At 51.1% G+C, this 15,803-nt stretch overlaps 1 protein-coding gene across 2 annotated transcripts in view; it reads left to right on the plus strand.

Annotated features, from left to right (window-relative positions):
* Window positions 1-7,925: 7,925 nt before the first annotated feature.
* Muc5b (mucin 5, subtype B, tracheobronchial) overlaps window positions 7,926-15,803 on the plus strand; it is a 34,031-nt gene continuing 26,153 nt past the window's right edge. Inside the window, exons 1-13 of one of the 2 annotated variants that reach the window (NM_028801.2) lie at window positions 7,939-8,053; window positions 10,196-10,267; window positions 10,647-10,715; window positions 11,087-11,348; window positions 11,493-11,607; window positions 12,047-12,137; window positions 12,326-12,432; window positions 13,513-13,714; window positions 14,179-14,304; window positions 14,690-14,807; window positions 14,891-15,029; window positions 15,249-15,359; window positions 15,643-15,712. In NM_028801.2, coding sequence (NP_083077.2) covers window positions 7,984-8,053; window positions 10,196-10,267; window positions 10,647-10,715; window positions 11,087-11,348; window positions 11,493-11,607; window positions 12,047-12,137; window positions 12,326-12,432; window positions 13,513-13,714; window positions 14,179-14,304; window positions 14,690-14,807; window positions 14,891-15,029; window positions 15,249-15,359; window positions 15,643-15,712 — 1,552 coding nt within the window. In that variant the 5' untranslated portion in view covers window positions 7,939-7,983. Of the gene's footprint in view, window positions 8,054-10,195; window positions 10,268-10,646; window positions 10,716-11,086; window positions 11,349-11,492; window positions 11,608-12,046; window positions 12,138-12,325; window positions 12,433-13,512; window positions 13,715-14,178; window positions 14,305-14,689; window positions 14,808-14,890; window positions 15,030-15,248; window positions 15,360-15,642; window positions 15,713-15,803 lie in introns of both variants that reach the window. The other variant, XM_006508653.4, reaches the window with a different exon arrangement.

Genomic DNA, 15,803 nt, shown 5'->3' on the forward strand with positions numbered 1-15,803 from the left:
TATGACCCCTAACAAGGTTCCAATGGTGGGGACTGGAGAAATGGTTCAAGGGTTAAAACACTTGTTCTGTAAGCAACGGGACCACGTTTGAATCCCCAGCATTCACATAAATGCAGGAATGATTTCTAGAACAAGGTGGCAGCTAGACTAGCTGTGGAAAGTTCTGGATTCAGTGAGAGACCATGGCTCAAGATACAATGTGGAGAGCAATCAAGGGAGATACTTGGCACCCACTTCTGGCCTCCATATGCGTGTGCACACAAGTTCACACAGCATGCACGCACACTCACACACATACACATATGCTTGCATGCAGATCACACAGTGGAATATTTTTTGAGACAGGGTTTCTCTGTGTAACATCCCTGGCTATCCTGGAACTCGCTTTGTAGCTGAGGTGGTCCTTGAACTCATAGAGATCCGTCTGCCTCTGCCTCCCAAGTGCTAAGATAAAAGACATGTGCTACCATGCCCGACCAATGGTATCTTTTTTAATAAGTTCAAAAGCCACCCTAAATTCATATAGGCTATCAGGAGACCCCAAGTTGGTTCTAGATAGGTGAATCAGTATAGATAATACATACAAATGTAATATAAAATGAATAATACACACAAGAACAGTGCTGTACCATTATGGGGAAAGCCATATATCAGGGGCTAGAACTGAGTGCCCAGAGGTGGGCTATCGCTGCTTATTGATAGGTGTGGTGTATGTCAAGAACACCGGGCTCTTTTGACAGATGGTGCTGGAAAGACTGGACAGATAGAAATAGACAGTAACAAAGGAGTGAGCTTGGACCCTTTTCTCTAATCAGTGGCACGATGACCTCCAAGTAGATCAAGGGCATAAACACCAGAGCCAATGAGCCACTCTTATGAAGTGCTTAGAGGAAAGCAGAGAAACTTCCAAACCACTGGCAATTATTTGTCCCCACAGCTTTTGTTTGTTTGTTTGTTTGTTTTTGAGACAGAGTTTCTCTGTGTAGCCTTGGAGGACCTGGGACTCTCTAGGTAGTCCAGGCTGGCCTTGAACTCACAGAGATCCCCTTGTCTCTGCCTCTCTAGTGTGGGATGAAGAGAATGTGCCACCATACGCAGCTTCTGCACATATTTATGTAAAGCAATGTTCTAAGCTTTTACTATTATACATTCAAAGCATCAACTGGCTTTAAAGACATCAAAGATGTTCTATGTCTTGCAGTATCAAATTCATCCAAGATGCAATTTGTTATGCAAAATTAAGCAAGCATACCTAGGGTTGGAGGGACATCTCAGCAATTGGGAACATTTACTGCTCTTCTAGGGGACCAGAGTCCAGTTCCCACAACCCACACCAGGAGGCTCATAACCATTGTAACTTCAGCTCCAGAGGACTGGACACCCTATTCTGGCCTCTGGGGCTATTTGAATACTATACCACCCCACCCCACATGAACAATTAAAATAAAATTAATTATTTAGTTAAAGCTCAAGCAATCCATCTCATTAGTATGTAAATTTGCTTTTTATCTCTAACAATGGTAAAATTACATTTACCCCCCAAATTTTTCTTTAAATAATTTTCCTTACCATTTGTCATCAGTACTCGTTTGATTTGTATTTATTTTATAGAGCCAGTGTTACACGTCACACATGTGCTAAGATTTCGTGAATGAAAAGAGTCCATGGGACCAAAGAAAGAAAACAGAAAAGGAAGATCTCATCAATTATAACTGTTTACTTTTTAAAGATAGTGTCTCATGTAACCAAGTTGGCTTCTAACTCTATATCTCTGTGGCTGGCTTTGAACTTCTGATCCTCCTGTCTACAATTACAGGTGTTCACTGACATTCCTATTTTATGCAATGCTGGAGATAGAACCCAGGGTCTTCTGAGGCTAGACAAGCACTGAACCCAGAGCTGGAGTCCAAAATCAGTGCTATGAGCACTAACGGCTCTTGAGAGGACCCAGGTTTGTTCCTGCACACACACGACAGCTCACAACTATATGTAACTCCAGATCCAGGGGATCTGGTGCCCTTTTCTGGTTAACTTTTCTGTGTACTGCATGCTCATGGTGCACAGACATATGTGCAGGCAAACATTCATACACATAAAATAAAAATAAATCCTTTTTCTTCAAGTATGAAAAGATAAGCACAGAATAGGAAAATAGCCAATCACATACTAGATAAAGGAATATGTAAAATACTAAACAACAAAACCAACAGTAAGACAGTTGGGAGAAACAAAGCCAAGAAGTTAGTGATAGACAAAGGATGCAAAGAGACATTTCTCTTTTCAGCGATGGTGTATGATGGTCCAATAAGCACATAAAAGGTTCTCACTGTCACTGACAGACAGGGAAATGTAAACCGAGCCACGAGTAAAAACTACCCCACATTAACAAGGCGGCTGTATTGGGGGTGGGGGTGATGGTTAGGAGTACAGGCTTGGGAAAGGTACACGTAAGGTGGAACCTCACCCATGCCTGCTGCTAATCTGAGATGGTATGCCTGCTGAGAAACGGTCGGAGGTGTCATACTTAGGGTTTCTATGGCTGTAAGGAAACACCATGACCAAAAAGTGCATTAGGGAGGAAAGGGTTTATTCTGTTTATACTTCTTCCACAGCTCAGCTCATCACTGAATGAAGTCAGGACAGAAACTCAAGTGGAAGAATCCTGGCAACAGGAGCTGATGCGGAAGCCATGGAGGGGTGCTGCTTACTGGCTTGCTTGCTCTGGCTTGCTCAGCCTGCTTTCTTTCTTTCTTTTTTTAAAAATTGTTTTATTTATTTACATTCCAGATGTTGTCCCCTTAAGGTCCCCTCTACAGTTCTTCACCCCTCCCCCTTCTCCTTTGTCTCTGAGAAGGTGCTCTCTACCCCCCAACCCATCCCCTTCACCCACTCACATTCACTTCACCCCCTGCCCCAACTGCATCCCCCTTCCCTGGGGCATCAAGTCTCTACAGGATTTGGCCCATCCTCTCCCACAGAGGCCAGACAAGGCAACCTTCTGCTACATATGTGCCCGGGACTGCAGACCAGCCCATGCCCACGTATACTCTTTGGTTGGTGGCTTAGTCTCTGGGAGCTCCCAGGGCTCTGGTTTAATTGATTCTGTTAGTCTTCCTAAGGGGTTGCCATTCCCTTCAGTTTCTTCAGTCTTTCCCCTAACTCTTCCATGGGGGCTCCTGATCTCAGTCCAATGGTTGGCTGTCAGCCTGCTTTCTTATACAACCCAGGACCAACAGCCCAGGATGGCATCACCCACAATGGGCTAGGCTCTCCCCATCAACCACTAATAAACTGCCTTATAGCTGGATCTTATGAAGGCATCTTCTCCATTGATGTCCCTTCTTTTCAGATAACTCAGTTTGTGTGTCAAAGTGACATAAGACTAGTCAGAACAACAGGGTCCTCAAAAAGTTCAGCAGAGAGACACCATGCAAAATTTGCACACAACTCAGCAACTTCCCCTCCTAGCTGTTGTCCAAAGGACTAGAAAGTACTGATTCAGATGCTTGGATGTCAGCATCCCTGGGAGATGCTTGGATGTCAGCATCCCTGGGAGTGTTATTCACAGCAGCCAAAGGCTAGAGCAAGCCAAGCCTCCACAGATAAATGGGCAGGCAGGTGTGGCCCACACACACAATATACTCTTACTCAGCCTCAAAGAGGGAATAAATTCAAGCACATGCCACTGCATGGATGGACCTGGAGCACAACATATTCAGAGAGTTGAGCCAGTCCTACGAGGACACATGCTTCAGTATTCTCTTCTTAAGAGGCCTCTGGAGACAACAGAAGACGAGAAATGGGCTGTCGGGGCTGAGGGGAGTGGGGCGGAGAGTCTGTGGTCAATAGGATCATGCTTTAGTTTGGGAAGATGGAGAATTCTAGAGGTAGGTGATAGGGATGCTGAGCTGTGTGCTTAGGCGTGGGGAACAAGGGAAACCTTATTTTGTATGTGTTCACCACACTCAAATATCATGTAGTTCCTGTTAATATCCCCAATTTCTCCTCCTAGAGAGGAACCCTGAATTCCCCTTGCCTGAGATTCTCCTTTATCTTCCTTTTTCTACCCCCATCCTAGGAACACCTTGAAAGGCTCCCTGAACCAGCTAACCCCTGCTGACCTTTGCCCTGATGCTTAGATGGAGGCATTCTGTCACCCACCTGCCCCTATAAAATAGGGTGACCGTCTCTTGGCTCCGGGAAAACTGTTGCCATCCTAAGAAGTCCAGCCCTGTTTCAGGATTTGAAGTGACCCATGGATCTTGTCATATCTCCCTACCTGGGGTGGCACCTGCTCACAGGCTAGGTCCATCAGTTAGGAAAAGGGCAGAGAGGGTCAAACAGACCAGGAAGCATTGCTGTGAGGTCCCTGGCGGAGGCCAGGGAGATCCAGGTCCTTGTGGGAGGGTGGCACTGTATAGGTGGCCAGGTATGCTCTTGAAGCCTGGGTACAGGTTTGAGTGCATACTTGGCCTTTCTCATGTGATAGCAGCTTAGAGGACCAGGATGTTAGAGCCAGGGTAAACTGTCCAAAAACAATGGATTGTCCAGTGTCACTAAGCAGCACCTGTGGAGACAGCTGGTGTTTGGAGCCCAGGATAACCATGTATTCTCCACTTGTTTCCTCTGTTAGACTAGTCTTAATAGAAACCTGTGAATGTGCAGGAAGCACAGGCTTAACAATACCCAAACCAAGAAGCAGTATTCTTGTGATGAGTCGACGTGGTCTCTCTGAGGCCCCAGGGATACTTTCTCCATAGGGATCATCTTCATCCAGAGCTCTGTGTGGCCCGGTGCAGTTTCCTTTGTCCCAGCTGGCCCTGGACTCAGAGGCCAGGATGAAGGACAGGGTACCGCCCCAGGCTCTGTGGTCAAAAACCACAGGGCTGGTTCCTGGCATAGCTGAGGCGCCCCCACACACACTCTGCACTCCAGGAGGCGGCTGGCCAGCCACCCGCTCCCCCCACCCCTGCCAAGCAGGAACAACCATGTCCCTCCTGTCCCTCTCCTCCCTGTCCACAGCTTCCAACTCCTTCAACTGTGAAGAGGTAAACTTGGAAGGCTGAGCAAACAGGCTTGGTGGCCACCACATCCGGGATGTCTCAACAGCTGCGACCCCAGCAGGCCTGTCACCCTCCGTCTGCAGAGATGAACTCAGTGCCAGAATAAAGACAGGAATTGGGTGGAAGTTGCAGCTCCTCCAGTGTAGTGTGTGGATCTATTGGGTGCCTACTATGTGCTGTCTGTGGGTGCAGATGCCACAGGTTTTTGGTGTTTTGTTTTGTTTTTCTGAGCGAGGATGGCCAGGAGTGGGCAATGTCACCTGAGCTGGGGGTGGATGAGGCTTGCTGGGCTCAGCTCAGTGAACACAGGGTGTCAGATCCCGGGCAAAGGAGAGAAACTGGTAAGGCAGCTAGCTGTCCAAGCAGTGGGGCTCTCCAGAGGTGGGAGACTGCGAGATTCTCCTTCTTATCAGTGAACTGAGTGCAACTGAACACCAGCCGTGTTCAGTTGGGCTCACAGCCCAGTCTGTGAGCACGTAGGAAAGCTGAGGAGAGCAGGTTGCAGTAGAGGCGTAGGTAAGCCACAGCTGGTGACACAGACGATCTAGGCAGGGGACATAGCCCACTCTCCAGACCATCCCTGGGTGTCCTTCAGCAGCGCCATTTAGCAGAGGAGCTGGGCATGAAAGAGAACATCTCAGACCTGAAGATCCTGGTGGGAAGCTTACACAACAAAAGTCTGACGTGCTGATACCCGACCCAGCCCAGGATGGCACCAGGTCCCTAGATAGGAACTGTAGGCCCCATCCAAGGCATGTGATATACACATGCACTGGGCATTAAGAAACTGCAGACGAGGGTGAAAATAGGTGTCAGCCTGGCAGCCAGTCTTAGTACACCCAGAAACACCTGGGGGTGGGGGTGGGATCTGACATGGCAGAGGAAATGTGAGCAGACTTCTGACATTATCATTGAGATAAAGTCTGAATAGTGTTTTTTATCCACCCTGGCTATATCCAGGGCTGCAGCTCAGCGGCATTCCCAGCTGCCCACTTTCACCACTAGAACTTTCTATCTTGCCAACAGACACTGTGTCCCCATTAAAGACACACACTTCACTCGCTGGCCTCCCATCCTGCTTTCTGTGGATTTGATAAGTGGGATATTGCAGAATTCTCTCTTTTGAAACTAGGATCCTCAAGGCCCACTCATGTTGTGATGGACAGCAGAATGCCCTCTTTATAAAAGTCTCTATGCTTGTGGTGGCACATGCATTTCATCTCAGCACTTGGGAGGCAGAGGCAGGTGGATCTCCAAGTTCCAGGCCAGCCTGGTCTACAGAGCAAGTTCTAGAACAGCCAGGGCTAGACAAAGAAACCCTACCTCAGGGAGGGGGAAGGGTCTGTGTGCTAGTCTACAGTAGGGACGGGGTGTTGTTCTCTTAGCCATTGTCCCAGGTCCAGTGCCTGGGGTACTCCCATTTTAGCAACCATGGATGGATCCACTAGATCAGGGGTGACTGTACTTGTCATTGTTTTCTAAGAGTAGACTCGCTAGGCCACATAGAGTTCTATTTTTAACTTAAGGAAGTGTCAGGCTGTTCTCTAGCAGTGGTCCCACTTGGCTGCGCGTTGACTGAGCGGGGTTCCCGCCTCCCCATGTCCTCATGGGGTACCTCCTGTGCTCTGTTGTTTGATGGCCGCTGACCTCTTGGTTCTGAAACAGTTTACAGACTTTTCACATAGACTTTTCCCTTTCCTGTTCCATCTCTAGGAATTTAGTCTCAGAAAGATAAGGATGGGGGCAGACAGGGAGGGGTTTTCGTGATACCAAAGTCACCTGAACACTGTGCCACTCCCTGACATGGCCAACCCCTAGGAACTTTCAGGGGTGGTCAGATCTGGTGTCCATTCCTGGTGGCTATAACAGAAGGAATGTGACTGTATTCTGTATGTATCTAACAGGGAAGAGAAACTTAGACGTGTGCACCCTGCTCTTTGTGGCAGTGTAGAAACGGCGTTGGTGGATATGTTCATGGTTCAGGAAATGGCTCCCCAGAACCCTCAGGAAACCCAACCAACACAATTAAGAGAGCTGAGCCCCCGGGACTCCCATTTCAGGATGGACAGTGGGTCAGGAGACTCCCGGTTATGCCCTTGCCCCACTGTCCCGCAGTTTGGGGTTTACAAGTTCCAGAGCTGAGGCCTGAGGTAGGTCCAGGGCCCTTGAGACCCTTGGTCATTTCCTTTGTCAAGGCCCAGGGTTAATAAGCTGACCCTGGGAAGAGGTGGAGTCCAACTAGAGAAGCTCATGGCCTGCCTTGGCCAAAACCAGTACTGGGCCTCATTTTCTCCATGTGCGTGAGCTCTACAGCAGACAGGAGCCCAGAGACTCATCCTTTCTCAGATTCTGTGAGGGTTCCCCTTCTCCACAGACCCTCAGAAGCTACACAGAACAGGGACCCTGCCAGGCCCATGACCATCTGGAGCATAATTTCCTGAGCCCACCCTCACAGCCTTGTTGATACTTTGGGGACCCAGTGCCTAGCACCTGGGGTCAGCTTCCCCGGCAAACACAAGCCAAGGTTGTTGTCCCTTTGCCCCTGATCCTTGTAGTGTCTAGTCTCCTAGAGGAGCTGACACAGGGCCGCCTGGCCAAATACCCACCCCATAGGCCCAGGGCTTCGAATCCAGAGTAGTCATCTCCCTACCCTGTCCACTCCCTCCCAGTTCTCAGAAGCCACAAGGGGTGGGAGCACTCTGGTGGCACAGTGATGTAAATCCTTCCTTCTCCATGGCCTCTTCCTGCCATGGCCCCTCCCCAAGAGCAAACACACGTGGCTGTGCAGGGAGTAGACCGTGCCTTACATGGCCAGGGAACTGGGCTCTGGGCCAAAGCCTTTGGCTACATAAGTCCAGGCCCCCAGGGAGCAAGTGCCTTGTCTCAGTCCCTCCTGCCTGCCCTCTGTACTGCCCCCAGGATGGGCAGCAGAAACTGGAGCTGGGCTCTGGTCTGGGCCTCCGTGGCCTTGCTCATGGTGTGGCCAGCAGGTAAGGCCGAAGCCCCTTGCCTTCTCAAAACCATCTTCCCAGAGAGATGACTTCCACCTGGGGATTTCTTCTGCTGAGGTGACAGGCACCTCTCACTGTCCCCAACATCGTGGTCCCAGGTCTTGAAGTTCTCTGGGCTCTGGATCCTGTAGCCTACACTCTAGCTATGCCAGCAGTAAGGACCTGACTTTGATGGAAGAGGTTAGGTCCTCTAAGTCTCAGGGTATGAACCCCAGTGAAAACCCGAAGACAGTCTTGGCTTTGGAAATGAATAGGAATCTGAGGTGAATGTGCAGACCACAGAGGTGTTTCTTAGTCCGAGGGACCTGTCTCCGAATTAGCAGGGACAGAGACTATAGTTAGGACAGGCCCTTCCCTTCACTGCTGGGGTCACAGGTACCGAGGTGATTGTCAAGAGCCTGGGGCCTCCGTGAAGTGGATTCTACCTCCAGGTGTTAGGGCCGGAGCCAGAACAGACCGGTAAGATACCCAAAGCCGTAGTCTGAACTAATGGCTGAGTCAGGTGGGCTGTGTGACCTCGTCAGCTGAGCTGTTTTCCCTTGCCTGTTTGCTCTTGAGAAAACCCAGAGTACTAAGACTGTCAGCAAGCAGGGCTAGACTGAATCTCCAAGTGTCGCCACCTCCCCAGGCTCTGCTCTCTAGATTAGGAGTCTGAGCAGGAGGACCCTCAGCTCCAGGTTTCCTGCATCTGTGAAAGAAGAGAGACAGTGGATGTGTGTGTGTGAGGAGGGTATCTCCAAACCCATTCTTTTAGAGCCAGAGAAGCCATAGTTGTTCCTCTTGCTTCTAGGGTTGTCTGATGGCTGCTGACTGCTCCCCTGGGCCGTATCCCCCCATAACAGGGCTCTCCCTGTGTCAGGTCCTGTCCATCAGGGTGCTGAGCCTCCCTGCTGAACAGCCAGCTCTCCTTCCCCACTAACTTCACTTGTAAAGAGCAAATTAAGCCCTGGGTTGCAGAAATGTCCTTTTGGTGACAACTGTTGGGGGTGGGGGCTGGGGGTGGGGGTGAGGTCTTCTTGTATGAATGGGTAACACACACCAAGATAATGTGTGTGTGTGTGTGGGGGGGGGTGGCTGGCTGAGAACTCTCTGGCCAAGTGGAGACTGAGGGATCTCAGCCTGAGGAAGACTGGCATAGAGCAGGAGATGGGATGAGGGTATTCTTACCCACGGGGCCCTCCAGAAGATGGCAGAGGACAGGCTGGGCCAAGCACACTTGGGAGAGGCTGTGGATCTGGGGTCAAGGATGGACAGAGGGAGTGTCCGTGCCTCTGGAGAATGCAGTCAAGCGGGGCCCTTGAGGAAGCATTAATGCACAGGACAGTCCCTGCGGTTTCCAAAGGTCAGCTGGACACGCTGGGAAAATCAAACAGGAAGCCGCGCTGCCCATGGCACTGGAGCAAGTAGCCATCTGAGCGCAGGCCTCGGGGACATGGTCCCTTACAAAGTGCTGGCCTTAAGGAGCCATCAGACTTCAGAGGCTTGAGTTGTGGAGGTTGACGCTGTCTCTAGCAGTCTAGTCCCTTGCCTCCTGGGCTTCTGGCTGTCAGTCTGTGGAGGTGGCCTTGCCCAGAGGCAGTGGACAGTCCAGGCCATTGAGAGTGGACACCCTGCACCAAGAACTGAGCTCCTCACGCTACCTGCCCTGACTCATAGGTCCAGGCTGGGGCTGTCTTCGAATCTTAGCTCTCTTTCTGTTATGCCACTTTTGGAAACTGCTAATTGTGTTTTCCCTAACAAAGCCAGCCTTTGTCTTCCAAGGACCTCAAGTCACTTCCCAGTAGATAATCACAGTTCTGATACTAATACTGCTTCCTGATTTGCTTTTTTAAAACACTGGGACCATCTTCCATATCACTGGCAAAACAAGGTTCCACTGTAGGGCGAAGGCCTGGCCTACAGCGGCCAGAACTGCTCAGGACACCTGGCTTTGGTAGTATTTACTGAAAGGGATTACAGCTGATGGGGCTGGGGTCACCAGGCCCAAGTCTGTTCAGGTTTCTATAGATTACAGGAGGGTCTTGGCCTGCAGCCAGAGCCAGCCCATGTGCCTCACACTAAGTTACAGAAGCTTCCATGGCCTGATGTCTTCCTTTGGACTTGTGTTCCCTTTTCCTGCAGAGAGCCAGGGTCAGGCAGAGCTGAGCTCAGAACATCTAGAACTCACCGGAGACAGTCAGAGAGTGTATAGTGGTACGTGGCTCAGGTTTTGGGTTGGGGATGGCACGGGCAGCAGTGATTTGCATGGAGCTCAGTTAGGATAGACCATTGGTCTTCCCACGGCCATTTATCACATCGAAACTCTTACTAGTCCATTCTGCCTGAAGGCAGTGCTGGGCACACACAGACCAGAGCACCCAGAAATGGAAGAGCTCCTGGGAAGACAGGAGAGGGTTTCAGTGGGGGGTGGGGGTGGGGTGTCCAGGGATGACCAAGTATAAATTGGATAGCCTGGAACCAACCTGTTAGTCCTGGGTTTCCTGATTTTCTTGAGGTGGGCACTGAAGAGGGTGGGTGGCCAAGAAAGATACCCTTAGCTACATCCCCGTGTGACCATGTCTTTCTTCTGCAGACTCCATATCCTCATCCACAAGGCATGTCACCTTCATCCCACCTATCACTGTCTTCCCTAGCATGAGCGGTAAGTGGACAGTCCCTAATGCAAGCCAGCCTAAGGAGTGGAGGTGGGAGGGGCAAGCACGAGGGAGATCTCCAGTCTGGTTGAGGTGGCATAGGGTGAGGCTCCTGAACAGCTCTGAACAGGGTCTGGAACTTTCCCTGGGAACATCTGTTGACCACCCTGGGACATCTGACCTGTAGCAAATGAAGGAGCCAAGGGATGAATCTGGGCCTTTGGGTTTTATCAAGTGGCTGTGGGAGTGGAACAGGGCAGAGAGCTGACTTCCCTGATCCAAAAATATTGCCTTGGCCCTAGGAGGTTGTCCCTTGGGCAGCTGGGCACGGAGTGGTGACATTCAGTGGTTCCATCTGGTTTCCCTGTTTTCCCTGTAGCCTTACACCTGGCACACAATGGGAGAGTGTGCAGCACGTGGGGTGACTTCCATTACAAGACCTTTGATGGTGACGTGTTCCGCTTCCCTGGCCTCTGTAACTATGTCTTCTCTTCACACTGCGGGGCCACCTACGAGGACTTCAACATCCAACTGCGTCGTGGTCTTGAGGGTTCCAGGCCCACAGTCACCTATGTGCTCCTCAGGGCCCAGGGGCTGGTGATTGAGCTGTCCAATGGCTCTGTCCTGGTGAATGGACATCGGTGAGCTGAGCCTTGGGGATGAGGGCATTGGGCCTGGCCTTTAGAACTCAATCTGTCCCCTCTGGGGAGGGATCAGGATCGAGTGCATGGGGAGGACAGCCCCTGCCTGTGCCTGCTGAAGGAAGACCGGAGCTTTCTGCACAGGGAGAAGCTGCCCTACAGTCGTGCAGGTCTCCTGATGGAGAAGAGCAGTGGCTATGTGAAAATCAGCATCCGCCTAGTCCTCACCTTCCTGTGGAATGAAGAAGACAGCGCCCTGGTGAGGACATTCACCTACAGCCCCCCATCATCCTACGCAGGTCTTAAACAAACTCTTGCCATCTCACATAGCTCGTCTCACAACTACAGACCCCCAGAGCCCTCTACGGTCTCCCACAACTCCCCATCCCCTCCTAGAACCCCCACACTCTTCCTAGACCCCCAAAAGTTCCCCCACAGATTTCACAAAATCTCAGTCACTTATGACTTCTGCAGTCTCCCTCAGCCCACATGACTACCACAGACCCTCGCTGCTCATCCCTGGAACTTTGTAGCTCTCCCACAGCCCTTATAGTTCCCGGACCTATTATAGGGACCCCACAGAGTATTAGGGGACTATCCTTTCTGGTTCCCTGGGTGAGTGGGGTGGGAAGCTACCAGGCAGGTCCTGAAGCCAGAGCAGAAGCCCTGAGGCTGAAACTACTCTGTCTCACCCTCAGCTGGAGCTGGACTCCAAATACATCAACCAGACGTGTGGGCTGTGCGGTGACTTCAACGGGCTCCCAGCTGTCAGTGAGTTCTACACCCACAGTAAGTGTCACTGAGTCTTCAGGCTAGGTGGTCCTAAGGGCTACCGAATCAAGGAAGTCCAGGGGGACATGGCAAGGTGGGATTGCAGACATGGAGGAGGTAAGGGAGAGAGAGAGACAGAGACAGAGAGAGAGAGTTTCTTGCCCCTGCTAAGCAGACCTCCTGACTGTGAGCTTTCTCTCCTGCAGACACTAGGCTGACCCCTGTGCAGTTTGGAAACTTGCAGAAGCTGGATGGTCCTACAGAGCAGTGCCAGGATGTCCTACCCTCAGCTGTCAGCAACTGCACAGATACGGTGAGCACCTTGATCATGCTACAGTCCTCAAGGCTGAGAACAGGGCAAGGCTGATATAAGACCAAGAACTGCATAGCCAGAGGCTGAGGAACATCTTTGGGTGTCCAGATGGGGAGGGCTTTCCAGTCCTGAACAATCAGGGGATGGGAACCTCCCAGGAGGCTGCTGTTTGCGCCTGAGGGAGGCAGGCCAGGCTGGCTCTCCTCAGTGGGTCCACATGGACAGTCACAACTTATTCACCAGGGCACACACGATGTCTGTGTGCAGGTGATGTGCATGTGTGGGATATGTGTGCACACCACTATATAGTGGGCCAAAGTCAGACACTCAAGGACACTTAAGAAGCCCCTCTTGTGAGCAGGGAGAACTCATCCTTTGGATGGAAGTCTATAATCCCTGAAACTAGTATATACTAGTAAATAATGAGTCCACCCTAAGTTGTGAAGTGAGGGAAAATGTTGTCCAGTCCTGGAGAGCTTGGCCCGACACTGACTTATCTGGGGTAGGAAGATGTTCAGTAACAGCACTGAGTCCATGGAGGCCACCTAAGGGTAGGTGTTATCTTTATTCCCTTCTCCTCTGAACTACCGTACAAGGATGCACTCTGCACTCTCCTGATGCACAAGCCACAAGTCAGAATGTTTTGGAGCCCTGAAGTAGGAGATGAGAGAAACAGAGAGGCCTGGGCCATTCCCTCAGAGCCAAGTGGAGCTCTGTACCCAGATGTAACAAGTTCACAGTGACTGAGTAGAATAATGAATAAGGATGATAGGTGGATGGATAGATGGATGGATGGATGGATGGATAGATAAATTAGGTGATTGATGGATGGATTGGCAGATGAATGATGAATGAATGAACGATAGAGAAGTGGCAGATAGATGGTGGCTGGATGATGAGTTGATGGATGGATAATGGATAAACAGACAGATGGACGGATTTATGCATGGAAGGAACCTTCAGGGAAGAGGGGCTTCCTGTCTTGCCCTTGGAGGGGTAGGGTCCCCACTACAAGTGTCATGACAATCCTGCTTAAGGGTCAGAAGGTCAAAAGGTGCTTAGCCTCTCTGTCTTCTCCAGGAGGACATCTGCCGTCGCACCCTGCTTGGTCCTGCCTTTGACAAGTGCACCGCTCTGGTAGATGTCAGCATGTACTTGGATGCCTGTGTCCAGGACCTGTGCCGCTGTCCCACCTGCCCATGTGCCACTTTTGCCGAATATTCCCGCCAGTGTGCCCACGCAGGGGGCTACCCACAGAACTGGAGGCATCCTGATCTCTGCAGTTAGTACCCTCACTAGAGGATAGCCCAAGGTCTTACTAAGGGTCAGTCTTGAGCCTAGAACATGGTTGGGAAGACAAGGTAGAGAGAACCGCTTAAGGGCCACTGAGAGAGGGTAAATGTCAGGGGGAGAGGAGATAGTGGGCAGAGTTGAGGAAAGAGTCTATGCCTGAAGGCTCTGGTGGACCTGTTGGTCTTGGAGGGGAGTACCCAGCTATGTCCCTGGGCACAGCAAGAAGGTATGGGTCTAGAACCTCAGTGTAGGATTTCCTGGAGAACGTTGACTCAGGTAGCCATGGGTAGAGAAGGCTTTATAAGAAGTGCTGGGTCCCTGCTTTCCTGCCTACTGCTTTATCCAGGAGATGGCTTTCTGGGATCTCAGTATATGTGAGAGCAAGCAGTGGGCATCCCACTTGCTGAAGAGGTCAGGACTCACTTCTCCCGGGTCAAGAGCTCTCTCTTACAGATTGGACATGCCCTTTCAACATGGAATACCGAGAGTGCAGTTCACCCTGTGTGGATACCTGCTCTAACCCCCAGCGCTCTCAACTCTGCGAGGACCACTGCATGGATGGCTGCTTCTGTCCCCCAGGCAGGCCCTGTGCCCTTTGCCCCCACCCTATGGCCACCTTTGGGTTATGGTCTCTAGCATTTGACCTCAGCATCAGTTGACCCTCTCTACTCCAAAGGGTGATGGGCTCTGCTAGGGGTTGCACCCCATAGCTAAGTGCAGAATGGAAACCGACCATTAGCAAGACAGAGGTCTGCTGGTCTGTTTCCAGAGAATAGGTGTCTTGGGTCCCTGAGATCAGGTGGGGAAACTGAGGCCCAGAGGAGCTTATCCTCATCAGTTCAGGCTGGGGCAGCATTCTAGATTAGGGGTCCTTCCCCCTGCCTAGGACTGGGGTTGTCTTGGCAGCAGGCTGCCCCGTGCTGTCTGTATGGGAGGCATCTGTGCTCACTGCCCCTTCTACCAGGAACTGTGCTGGACGATGTCAGACACTTGGGATGCCTGCCCCTGGAGCAGTGCCACTGTACACACGGTGGCCGAATTTATGCCCCTGGAGAGTCCTTCAACACCAGCTGTAGGTCCTGGTAAGTGTAACAGCCTTCAGGGAGATACATGGGTGAGGCTTGCCTCTTCCCTGTAGCCCTTCTGCTCACGGACTTCCCCACAGCACCTGCTTCGGAGGACTGTGGAAGTGCAAAGACCTGCCATGCCCTGGCACCTGCTCTGTGCAAGGCGGGTCCCACATCTTTACCTTTGACGAGAAACTCTACAATGTGCATGGAGACTGCAGCTACATCCTGACCAAGGTGTGGGCATAATCTGGCCCATAGACATCTGCTAGGGTCCTGTTGGTGGTCAAGAGCAGGGGTAAAGGGCATGGTGAATCTCTGTGCTGACAAGGACATCCCAGACCCCATGACAAGCTGCCTATGGAAAACAGGGCTACCTGAGGATACATCTAGAGCCCCTCAAGGTCTTGAGGGGGGAATGCTACATCCAACCACACACTTTGGGTTTCTTGACAGAAATGTGCAGATAGTAGCTTCACTGTGCTGGTCGATCTTCGGAAGTGTGGAGTGACAGATACGGAGAACTGCCTCAAAGCAGTGACACTAAACCTCAATAGTGGGGACACGGTGAGGACCGGGCTCTGACTACCATCACATTCTGGGTTATGAACAACAGAGGTAGGGAGATATATGGAATAGTAACAGATTAGAGAGAGGCCTCCACTCTTTCTCCAAGCCTGAAAGATAGGAGCAATCTACCTAGGTAGATTGTAGAACCCTCTGCTAGAACAGGTCTGAGCTTCTTTTTTTGACTCTGTCATTGGATGGAGGGGGGATTCCATCAGAATTCTTTCTGTAAGTGACGAGATGGGCCCTCCCTCTGGGTACTGACTGTTACACCATGTACCAGGTCATCCGGATCCAGGTCAACGGTGCTGTGTTCCTGAACTCCATCTTTACGCAGATGCCCTTGTCAGCAGGTGTGTGGCTTCCTGACACAGCAAGTCAGGGCTGGCACCTTCAGTGGACAGTCAGCTTTCAGCACTGGGTAGAGTCTAGCTCCTGGTGAGC

This window comes from Mus musculus, chromosome 7 (genome assembly GCF_000001635.26).
Source record: "Mus musculus strain C57BL/6J chromosome 7, GRCm38.p6 C57BL/6J".
Lineage (NCBI taxonomy): Eukaryota > Metazoa > Chordata > Mammalia > Rodentia > Muridae > Mus > Mus musculus.